This window comes from Leptinotarsa decemlineata, unplaced genomic scaffold, assembly GCF_025532065.1.
Source record: "Leptinotarsa decemlineata unplaced genomic scaffold, Ldec_3_MD MMD2_tig00026294_RagTag_RagTag, whole genome shotgun sequence".
NCBI lineage: Eukaryota > Metazoa > Arthropoda > Insecta > Coleoptera > Chrysomelidae > Leptinotarsa > Leptinotarsa decemlineata.
This window is the reverse complement of record NW_027412674.1, coordinates 9,128,872-9,141,124: the sequence shown is the minus strand read 5'-3', so window position 1 is coordinate 9,141,124 and position 12,253 is coordinate 9,128,872. Positions and strand designations below refer to the sequence as shown.

The window sequence follows — 12,253 nt, the reverse complement described above, 5'->3', positions numbered from 1 at the left end:
TTTGCAGTCATACCGATAAATACTATCTTTCAAAATTATTTTCTGGCATACTGGGTGATTCTGCCGAGCGTAGCCAGCCAAAGTTAGAATTTTTTAAAAAGTACACCCGAATTTCCATAGCGGCATTACAGCAATCACAGCAATCAAGTGGATTTTTTTTAGGAATAGTTAGTCAACATCACTATAATTTCTGGAATCTCAACTTTCGGAAACAATATATAGGGTGCTCGGTGAAACCGGTCAAGTTTCATTCATTTTCAAACAGACATAATTCAACTTTTTTCAAGAGGAACACCCTGTATTTTTTTATTTGCATGAAATTGTTCAACATTGCACTCTATTCTTTATCAGAGGTATACTATACGAAAAATTGATTCTATAAATTATATCGAGTCATTCATTTGTCCATTTATGTTATTTGCACTTGTATTGTCCTTATTTTTGATCATGTATACATGCCATTATTTATATTATCATTATTATTATTCAAGACTGAAGGCATGCAAGTAACGTCTGAAAATAGGCTCACTGAAATGTGCAGGAAATAGGTTAGCATAGTTACTTAAAGTGGGATTAATGCTTATAGAGAATACTACGGAATATTTGATATTATATATTTTAAAGAAAGAAAATAATAGTTCAAAAATTGTTTGATATTTTCAGCAATTGACATATTGAAATTAATAATATACAAAATGGTGATTGACAAATTCAAATCATCAGTCTTCTTCGTGACATCGTGGATCGTTGTGAGTTTTGCTTCAAAACTTTCAGATTTTCAAAAAACATATTTTTCACTTAGAACGAATTTGTTTCAATTCATCAATATCTTCCAAAATATCACTGCCATTTTGGAAATTGTATGGATTGAAAGTTTAATTCAAGACATCCTTTCTTGTGAATATCCATGGTTAAATTATAAATATAATTAATTGGGAAACAAAAATATTTTATTTTATGTTTTAGGGTATAAACGTTTTAATTGATTTATTGAAATAATAATGTTTTATTGAAATAATAATGTTTTTTAGATTAATGTTATCTTTCATAAAACAAGTGTCCTGGGTTCATACCAGACAGGTGACTACACTGGTTATTCAATACCTTTTGCAGAATAATAAGAGTACAAAATTTCTATTGCCAGTCATATATATCATCTGCACTCAACAATGAAGTAATTTCATATCCACTTCATTTTTTACTCTATGAAAAACTAAATAATTTATCAGAATTCAAAAACTGATGTCAAAGAAATTTTTTGATAGTGAATGCACAGAAAACAGTTTGTATGCATTTCTATTCTAGGTAGAGATATCTCTGGTATTCAACTGGTTGTCATAAATAGTACTGTTCATCTTTCTGAACCTTTAACTTAGATAGTATAATGAGTTGGGAGAACAATATTGATGCCATAAGCAAAGAAGTGAACACAGGTTATTATGCTATAATACAATCAATTTTTTTCTGATTGATGCAACTAGTTTTCCCTTATTTTCAATGTTTTAATATTGACACAAAAAGGATTTGAAGCTTCAATAACTTCTAATTATTATATGCGAGCGCTTTCCATAGCATCTTAATGGCTCTACTTAATAGAGACGTTTTATCTTCTTGTTTGTTCTTTTATAAGGATGGATCGTCTGGGTGAATTTGTTATTATTGTTGATGGTTCATTAATTAGGGCTCAGGCAGGTATTTGTCCTCTCCTTTCATTCGGATGTCTCATTAAATTTGCCTGTACTTATCCTTTGTGTTGGTGTTTCTCTAGTTTAATTATTTCTAGGAATGTGTATTGTATTGGTTAGTATATTGAATGATATATCTTGTTGTGTTTTGATTTGTATTTGTTCCTTGATAAGTGAATTTTGACTTTTGAATTTATGGATGTTTAGGTTTTCTCAGATGTTCATATGGTTTCCTTTATTGACGTTTATATAATGAACCGAAACCGTGTTAGGAATCACACGTTGAAAGGTAAGACCTCGTTAGTCCTTAGCTCGCACAAGTTTCTCAACTTCTGAGAGTTGCCGTCTGTATGGAGGTGACAGCTGATTAACGGAAAACAGACTTCAAACAGAACAGAACAGATCGTAACAAGTAAGTATCGTAAGTGGAAATTAGACAAAAGTTATTTTGTTTATCCTATATTCAATACGATTTTCTACAAAATGAATAGGTCATCAATCGAACACCTCAAATCTAAAATGTACAGTGCTTCATTTAAAAAAAGTCATTAAATCTTCTGGGTTAGACTAAACCTAAAGAGAAAACGGCAGAATTAGCAACCCAACCTAACAAAGGTGTGACCTATGTAATATATTTTCATTTGTATTTTCATATCATTTGTAAGTGTTTCTAATCTTGGGCTGTAAAAAAATCATGTCAGTTTGAAAATAAACAGGTAGAATTTGTAAACCAATAACAATCTGTTCTTGGATGGCACGTAAATTCTGTGAAAATATTGAGAATTTGTAAAACAGTTACAAGCTGAGTTTTTGAATAGCAGGTACATTCTTGTATATGAATAAAATTATTGGCCCAATGAAAAATGGTTTAACAATGGTGTTAGGAATCACACGTTAAAAGGTAAAACCTCGTTAGTCCTCAGCTCGCACAAGTTTCGACTTCTGAGGGTTGCCGTCCGTAGGGGGAAGAGAGCTGGTTAACGGAAAAACAGATTTCAACAGTGGAATATCCTGTATGCTTCAGAATATTTTCAAATTATGGTCGTTCATAATATTTGACACATGCCGTTGAACGTCTCACTCTATATGGAACTCGAATACTCGTGAAGCGGGTATGAATTATTATTAATTTTCTCCCGTTCTAACCTTTCGCTAACATTCATCCTTCACATCAGTGTCGGCTCGTGCATTGGACAACAGGGGAGGCTAAAGTCATAAAGAATATATACATACAGAAAAGCCCGCCGGAGGCGCGAAAATTTTTTGGGGTACCGCACCTATTTAAAGCAAAATACGTAATATTTGCATGAATGCAAACAAAAATTGTGTATTGCCGAAAATTATACGTATAAAACTGACCATTAACCATTAAAAAACAAAAAAACGGTTGTCTTTGAGTTTATTTAATAAAAAACAAACGCAGTCGTACACTAACGGAGACTAACTGGAGGCTAGCCTCCTCTAACGCTATAATTTCCGCAACTGAAATTACAAATCGTGACGTATGTCGCTGGTTGGTTCGGTCTAGCGGAGCTTGTGTTTTTAAAGCGGTCGGAGGCTTGGCTCCCTTGCAACGTATGGCATTTATTATTTCGGGTTGATGGTTTATTCGTTACTCGCTCATGGGCGGTGCGTTTGACGTTTGTTGATGCAGGATACAGTGTGGTAAGTACTACGTAGTGAGTGATAGTGTTTTTTCGGACATATTATGTATTTATATTATAAATTAATGGTAAAGTAATGATAACCAAGCATTTTTAGAAAAAAGAATCATAATTATTTGTCAATATCTTTCAATTTATTGCGATGAATAGCCTCAAATTTTATGGGGAGGCTAAGTCTCCTTCGCCTCCTCTGACGAGTCGCCGCTGCTTTAGATGGTAGGTAATATGTTGTCCCTACCCGAACAAAGTTTAGCCTTTCAGATTAGGTTTCCAAACAGATTTCAAAGTTTAATTCGATACAACAGAGTTCAGCACGAATTTGAAAAAAGTCTCCACCCAGTTTCTGTTAAACAGGAATGCCAACAGGAATAGGAAAGTTGAAAAAGGATAATAAAATACTTTATTAACAAAAATATACAAAACATAAATAAACTAAAAATTAAAATTAACAAAGGTTTAGTTTCTTCATTTGACGATAATCAGGTTGCATCAGTAGAGAAAGAGAAGTTAATGTTTGCTGTTACAATAATCCTTCAAAGATTTGCCAGAAAGAGTATAGTAGTTTTGCTATTTATCCTTGTTATATATTTTCCAGTTATATTTATCAATATGTTACCTGAAGAGCTGTCCTCGTAGGAATTGGCGTGGTTGTCGTTTTTAACGGACTTTTCTGGTGAAGCAATAAAATTCCAAAAAAACAAAATTAGAAAAACACCACATAATACGTTATATAGTTTAAAAAGATGTAACACAAACCAACAAACACCATGCATAACAAACGAAAATAAACAAAAGATAAACGAAAAAAATAAGTATAACATTCAAAATGCATCAGCAGATTAGTTAGATTTGGTGATTTTTCACCTTGCAATAATACCAACGTCTGACTGAGTCAACTTTTGGTGACACTAATAAAATATCCCAATCAACCAGTGCAAACGTGAGAATTGAAAATTATCCTGCTAGATAACTATAGGAAAAATTGGGATACTTTATTCTCAAAATTAATGGCCAATCGATCAATGCAAATTTACTGCTGGAGTAATGCATGCAATTTTTTCACCTCGGTTGGTTGGTGTCGAATCTTCTGATAATATATCGTTTTTTCGTATTAATGGTGAATGATGAATCATGACAGATTTTACGAAAAATTAATATCCATCACTAAACAGAAAAATCGTTGTGGAAATGGCGTACTAGTTTTTTTCTATCCAAAATAGACTTTCGCCTTCAATTCTTCAAGAACCGCCACATGAAGGAAAAAAACAAAAATAAAATATACAAAACTATTGACCCACAGACGGATGGTGGAGGAGGGCAAAAGGGATTTTTGATATCATTTTTTACTTTATTCAAAGTCGAATCAACCTCCATGGTTATTAGCGACTGAACAATGCATTAAGTGCACGGAAATTACATAATGTATTTCTCTTTAACTTAAGTTTTGATTTATTATTGAGAGAGGAATATATTTTTACTGCAAAAAGTTTGTTCTTGAGTTTATTATTGAAGAGAGATTTGTATTTGTGTGAACAAGAAGTAATACGATAGTAATAATACGACGATAGTAATAATACGACGACAGTAATAATACGACAGCATATTTGATGACTTTCATACTTCCTCTTATTATTTTTCAAAATAATAGTTTATAAATTATTCGAGAGTATTAGGATAAAATGATATTATGCAATTGGTCTATTGAAATAATAGTTTCTCCACAAATACTAGAACTAGAAGCAACTTATATAACTTAATGAAATTGTTACATATTTTTATTACTTGTTTCTTGAAAATGTCGACTTCAATCTCGATTTTTCAACTTAGGACTCGAACTTTCGAGATTGAAGTCGAAACTTCGAGATTCAAGTCGAAATTTAGAGATTAAAGTGGAAGTTTCGAGATCAAAGTCAAAAATTTGAGATTTAGGTGGAAACTTCGAATTTAAAGTCGAAACATCGAATTTGAAGTCGAAACTTCGAATTTAAGTTGAAACTTCGAATTTAGAGTCGAGGTTTCGGGGATAAAGTTGAAATGTTGAGATCAAAGTAGAAATTTCGAAATTAAAGTCGAAATTTTGATTTTGAACTCGAAATTCCTAGATCACAGTCGAAAGTTCGAGTTTAAAGTTGATATTAAACTTCGAGAATAAAGTCGAAATTTTGAGACAAAGGAGAAATTTTGAGATTAAAGTAGAAATTTCGAAATTGAAGTCGAAATTTCGAGATGAAAGTCAAAATTTTGAGTTCAAAGTCGAGATTGAAGTCAAGATTTCGAGACTGAAAACGAAATTTGAAGACTGAAGACGAAATATGGAGATTAAATTAGAAATTTTGAGATAAAATTCGAAATTTCCAGATTAAAATTGAAAGTTTGAGATTAAAGTAAAAATTTCAAAATTAAAGTTGAAATTTTGACATAAAACTCGAAATTTCGACTTAAAAATCAAAATTTTGACTTTAAACTCGAAATTCCGAGATCGAAGTCGAAATTTCAAGTTCATATCCATCCAATTTTATATATTCAAAAGTACTTTTCTGACAGAATCCGAAACGGAAAGCAACATATGCCATTTCATTTGAAGAAATCGAACTTTGATACACCATGTGTCTACACGGCGCCAAATATACTAGAGAATAATACAAAAAAAGACTCAATAAACATGATTATCTGAAACTTTCTTATACGGAACTTTTTTGATAACTTTAGTGCATATCTGTGGAAAAAAAGTCTGACCAGCAATTCTATAAATAGAATTGCAGTTTCTTGCATTGTATTTCACTATGAATTGATGGTGTGTTAAATAAACATTAGTCACACCTTCATCTCAATATGATTTACACTGTATGAATATGGGGTATGATGCTACAAATCGCACGCTGAAAGGTAAGACCTCGTTAATACTCAGCTCACAAAAGTTTGGACTTCTGAGAGTTGTCATTCTTAGGGACAAGCGACAGCTGGTTAACGGAAGAACATATTTGAAGATATGGCATATAATTTTGTTGCGGATTTCACGTTGCACAAGTATAACAAAGACTTATCAACATAGTTTGTAGGGAAAGTGTTGGTTGCCTTTTAAAATAATTTCTGGATGTTACCGACATTTAATTTTTGCTTCCCACCTACAAAGTTCCAGAAGTAACAAAAAACAAAAGATAAACCCGTTCTCAAAACCTCAAGTTTCACTACCTACGCTCTGTCATGATACATCAGAAATCCCGTAACAAACACTCAACCTACCTTTGGAGCTAATGACGTCACTCCAAGTCTTACCCTTCTGATGCTCGATGTTGCACTCGTCATCGACATATTTGACATCGATTCTTTGGAATTCGCTCGCTTCAATCCACTAGGCGGTAGACCAGGGCCTCCTTGGTGAACCTGACAACTACTCGGCCTTACTTTTGAGGGAGACTTACTGACCTTTGAAACCGGAGCAAACAGCCCAAAGTTTGGACGACATTCGAAGTACCTTAAATAAAAGTTATACTGAAGTTACATGATACGACAGTGGTATGCTTTGACATGTTTTTTCTTGCAAATTCCAATTAATGAAACATAGACCAAGAGCTTTTTGACTTATCCTACTTGACTCGAAAATATTTGAAATGTTGGAGGAATTCATAAATAGTATACATGATTATTGCAAGCAGGAGTTTGCGTGCAGAAATTCAGATTTCACGGAAGTAATTCCAAGGATACTAATGAAATTGTAAACATTTTTGAGAAATATGAACCTACTTATCAGGTTGATTCAGAAGTTTAGTCCGATTCAATGTCATGTGTTTTTGTAGCTCCATATCTCAATAAATATTTATCCTACTGGATATATTCAGCTTACTACTATATGATGTTTACCTCCTCTCCACATTTTTCTGGAGAGATAGAGAGAGAGAGAGAGAGAGGCTAGATGGACTGCATATAGACTTGTGCAAATTGCCAATTGCACAAATCAATTCCATGCAGAGTGCAACAGACTGTTGGTTGACACTGGGAGTCACAGCATTCTCGAAATGACCTCTGAATGTATGCCTCCAACTGTCATCTACGAACTGCCTAATTAGGTACTGTTCCTGAGTAGAGAGAGAGAGAGGACTGGATCCTCTGGAAGAAGGAAATATTAAGAGCAGATAGTTGTTGGTTCACAGATGGTTCTGGTTCTGGTGCAGGTGTTTTCGGTTGCAGACCCAGGATAGAGATTCCAAGGATACTTTGTAAACATTTGTAAACATTTTTGAGAAATATGAACCAACTTATCAGGTTGATTCAGAAGTTTCGCCCGATTCAATGTCATGTGTTTTCGTAGCTCTATATCAAATATTAAGAGCAGATAGTTGTTGGTTCACAAATGGTTTTGGTTCTGGTGCAGGAGTTTTCAGTTGCAGACCCAGGACAGAAATTAGAACCTGTCTAGGAACCTATGCGACTGTACTTCAAGCGAAAATTTACGCTTTTGAAATGTGTGGAAGAATCCAACCTCATACACAAGTCGATACAAATATTCTCGGACAGTCAAGCGGCTTTGGAAGCTCTTGGCTCCTACCGAACAACCTCTAAATTGGTGGCGATAGAAATATTTAACAGATTGTCTCTGGTATGGCTTCCTGGGCATACTGGCCGGGAAGGCAATGGGGCTGTTAGCCCCATTGCAAAGGAGGGTGCTGCAAGCAGCTTCATCGGACCAGAACCTCTCATTGGCATCGTTTTAGGCTTTGCCAAACAAAAATTGAACACCTGGATGGCAAGAAGATTCATGGACTGCTGGCAGAATCTTCCAGGATTGACTCACTCCAAGGCGTTTAATCACACTTCGAAGCTTGATACCAAACAGTTAGTGGACTACAGTGGGGATGAACTACGATGTCTAACATGCCTTCTTAGAGGTCACTGTCATTTGAATCATAGAGACTCGGACTGTCGGAAGACAGTGTGTCTTGCCTCTGTTTGAAAAATAATGGAACGGCAGAGAACATACTTTGTGCCTTCCTCGCTGGGGACCGAATTAGGTTTTTAGAGTTCAGCAGAGCGTTACTCTGTTGAACTCTAACTCTGACCAGAAAGACCACTCACTATACAAACTAATCGGCTTCGTTAAGAATAGACCCACTCACTTTGGAACTAACCTAACGTAACCATATTATGTCATTAGGTAATTTTTCTCAAGAGATCGAATTGAACCGGAGCGCTGACGAAACAGCACTGAAATTAACCAGGTATTTGGCATTGATAGTGTTAATAAATGCGTTGTTCGACGTTGGTTTGCGCAATCTTCCGGAGATTTTTGAGATTAGCCCCGACCTAAAGTAATCCAAGAGGAGTATTTGAGGACCCTGGTGGAGACTGACCCATCACCAACAGTGCGCGGTATGGCGGAAGAACTGGGCGCCAGTTCCCATACGTTTTTTTGGTTTTAAACGAATTGTAAAGGTTCAAAAACTCGGAAAGTGGGGGCCAACGAGTTGAACAAATCGCCAGAAATTGTCCTGATTCGAGGTTTGTTCTTTTTTTTGCGCAACCAACATGATCCTTTTTTTGAGTCACGTTCAAGACAGTGGTGGAACAGCGATGAGCCACCCAGGCACTTCCCAAAAGTAAAAACCCACCAAAAAAGACCATGATAATAGTGGTCAGTGACTGGTGTGATTCACTATATCTTTCTGCAACCTGGCCATACCATCACAGCAGAGCTCCATTGTGAGGACGGGCGACAACGCCCGTCCGCACGCTTCACGAATCACCATTCTAAAATTGAACAAATTGAGCGTCGAAATTCTGTTACACCTACCAATATCCTCAGCACCTCGATAACTTTCTCACCGGTAAAACTTTCGCCAATCAGGACCAGGCATTAACGGCTCTCGTCGACTTTATCGACTCTCGAGCGAGCAATTAATCGACTTGTGTTACGTTGGCAAAAGTGAAACAATTCAAAGAGCGCTTATCTTGAATAAATTGAAAAAATATTCACTGATATATTTCAGTTTGAAGACAATCATAAAAGCGGACAAAACTTTTGAAACAACCTAATAAAATAAAACAGTTCTACAAATTTATTGATGGGCTTTTCTATTCGATTCCTGTCGCTAGTAATTTTGTATGTAAATCGTGGTCACAAATTTTCAAAGTATAGAGTTTTATTTATAGATATAGAATTAAAAGCCCAATTTACAATATAAAATAACAATGTTTGTTTGAAAATGGTTGGTTGACAATATTCTATGGTGTATTTTCCTAATTCGGACTTCCATTGTCTCATAGGATTCTAATATGATATGAAATCTCTGGAAGAACAAATAAAACTAAAATGAATAGCTAAAATATCAATTACATCAAGTAACAAAATGTGAAATGAAATTACAATAAACCAAGTAAAATAATCAAGGTAAAAGATGAAATTGACCACAGAGTATAAAGAAACAAAAACAAAATAACAAAATTGAAAAAATATTTCAAATCAATATTTCAAATCAAGGCGATTGTTGGTATCCACAATCGCCTTTGGGTGATAACTGGACTATTCCTCCGAGAGATGATTGTGTTCATATATGCATCCATTTTCAACCACATCCATATCGATTTCAACATGTTTTTATATATTATTACTAGTACGCGTATTTTACAATTGTGATTTTATACTCAATTGTCAATTTAGTTTTATGTTTGTATGATTTTATATTTAAATAATATTATATGTCAAAACTGACAACTTTTTATATTTATACTTATATTTGTGATTTTATATTATTTTATGTGGTTTTAATTTCATATATTAAGTAGTTTATTCTCATATGCAAATCCCTTTTATATAATTCATTCTCATACTTCAATATCTATCATTATATTCATTTTTTTCCTTTGGATCTCCTTTTCACCACATACAAGGAACATCTGATGCTTCTGTGGTTTCTACGATGTTTATTCAACTGTATGTATTATTTTAGTTATTTTTTTGTAATTTGAATCTGAATAAACATTATTATTATTATTATCAGTCATTCTAAGGCTTTCACATATCTCCTCACTCAGCTCCACCGGTTTGTCGAAAGTTGACCGTTTTTCCGCTTGATTATAGGTTTCCATATGTTGCCTATCTCTACGCTAGTTTGACTGAATTTGTCGTTGAATAAAATATATGCAGCTTTTTTGAACTTCCTCTTTAACCAATGTTCCTCCCTGTGGATGACCTCAGCTTTGGACCACTTGCCGTTATGTTGATGAGTCCAAACTTGCTCTGCTATTCCCGAGAATAGCATAGCAGAATAGCATGTGTAGAGGAGCAGGACAGAATAGCATGTTCTGCTATCCCCGTGAATAGCGGAGCATGTTTGGACTCATCAACATAACATCAAGTGGTCCCAAGCTAAGAAAATCCACAGGTAGGAACATTTGTTTTAGAGGAAGTTCAAAGAAGCTGCATGAAGGTTATCCAACGTCTGCGTTTCTCTACGCAGCCAAGCAAGCGTGATTGCGAAGTAACTTGGTTTGGTTTTGTTTTCAATTTTTTGATTTCTCTTACAATCGTTTAATTTTTTGCTTAGTTTTATTTTATTTCATTTCTATTTCTTTGTACTCTGTGGCCATTTTCATCTTCAACCTTATTCACATGAGATTGCTTGATATAACCGATGATGCAGCTATTCATTTTAATTTCACTTATTCTTTCAAATATTTTAAATCATATTAGAAACATATTAGACAATGGAAGTTCTAACTAGTAAAATAAACCAACAAGATTACAAAATAAATCGGACTAACCTAACTCCATTGACGGACCCGTCGTTTTTTCCTCGAGGGTCGTCTAATTCGACTCCTACCCATTCTCCAGGTGCGAACTCAGTTGTTCCTATAAATCTGACTGTACCGACTTTGGAACCTTGTCCACTTTTGATGATTACTCGATCACCTATTCTGTAATCAATCACGTGGGATGTTGTTGAAGTCATATTAGCTATCGAACCAGCTAAAAATAAAAGCAATAGCGATCAAACATGTGAAGCGAGAATTTACATTTCTGAGAACTCACCGACTGATGGAGGAGTCCGGAACAACCCCTTAGTGCTTCCGGTAGGAGAAATGGGGCTTCTCCTGGTGCCATTACCTACAGGAGATGGAGTCGTAGCGTAGGTTTCTCCAGAACCCATACCTTCTTGGGCTAATGGTACTCTTGTGAGCCTGGTCAATCTCGAAAAAACTCCTTTCTTCGGTTCACATTGAAAGTATCGTATCCCTCCCACTGAACCGTCGTTCTTACCTAAAAATCAGAGGTTCAACATTCCGTAACGGGCGGGACCATTCTAGATTACCGATTGGTTCATCTAAAGCAATACCGGCCCATTCTCCTGGCGCGAATTGGGTTTCGCCAATGAAGGCAATGTGACCCGGTTTGGTACCCGAAACCCATACTCGTTGGCCTATTATGAAACTGTCGGTATCTTCGGTGAGGACAGCACTGGAATCTGATTAAAATACAAATTATAAGATATATTTTGGTGAATCTTTTCTACAACCCAGACAATTCCGCATTTTTTCATTTTAGTGCAAAGACGTTTTCAGTAAACTGATATCTGGCTGACCATCTTGTTCATTCATATTATTTACAGGACTATTCATCTATAGAGTATTTGGATGCTGTTTTTGATTCGAGGGCAGTCATAATTGTATGTTTATCAAGTCATATGAATAGTAACAGTGGTAAATAATTTCCAAACAAGGATAAACTCTAAATATTCCTGGATTTTTATATTAGCACCTCGGAAAGTTGTTGCGAAGTGAACTTACAGAACGCCAATGGAAAAAAAAGGGAAAATTGATTGTATGTACTGGTCAGATTCTACAAATACCATTTACCTAAAGGTGGATTTCCACCAAACGGACTCGCTTGCGACTAGTTTCGTTACCAAA

The 12,253-nt window shown here is 35.1% G+C and overlaps 1 protein-coding gene across 13 annotated transcripts in view; it reads right to left on the bottom strand.

The window, feature by feature from the left end:
- CLIP-190 (Cytoplasmic linker protein 190) overlaps nt 1–12,253 on the bottom strand; it is a 140,766-nt gene that overhangs the window by 31,958 nt on the left and 96,555 nt on the right. For 11 of the 13 annotated variants that reach the window (XM_074180302.1, XM_074180307.1, XM_074180306.1 and 8 more), the window contains 5 exons: nt 11,656–11,808; nt 11,376–11,603; nt 11,108–11,312; nt 6,593–6,824; nt 3,966–4,019 (listed from right to left, as the gene is read on the bottom strand). In XM_074180302.1, the coding sequence (XP_074036403.1) occupies nt 3,966–4,019; nt 6,593–6,824; nt 11,108–11,312; nt 11,376–11,603; nt 11,656–11,808 (872 nt within the window). The remainder of the gene's footprint in view (nt 1–3,965; nt 4,020–6,592; nt 6,825–11,107; nt 11,313–11,375; nt 11,604–11,655; nt 11,809–12,253) is intronic. The other 2 variants (XM_074180308.1, XM_074180311.1) reach the window with 2 other exon arrangements.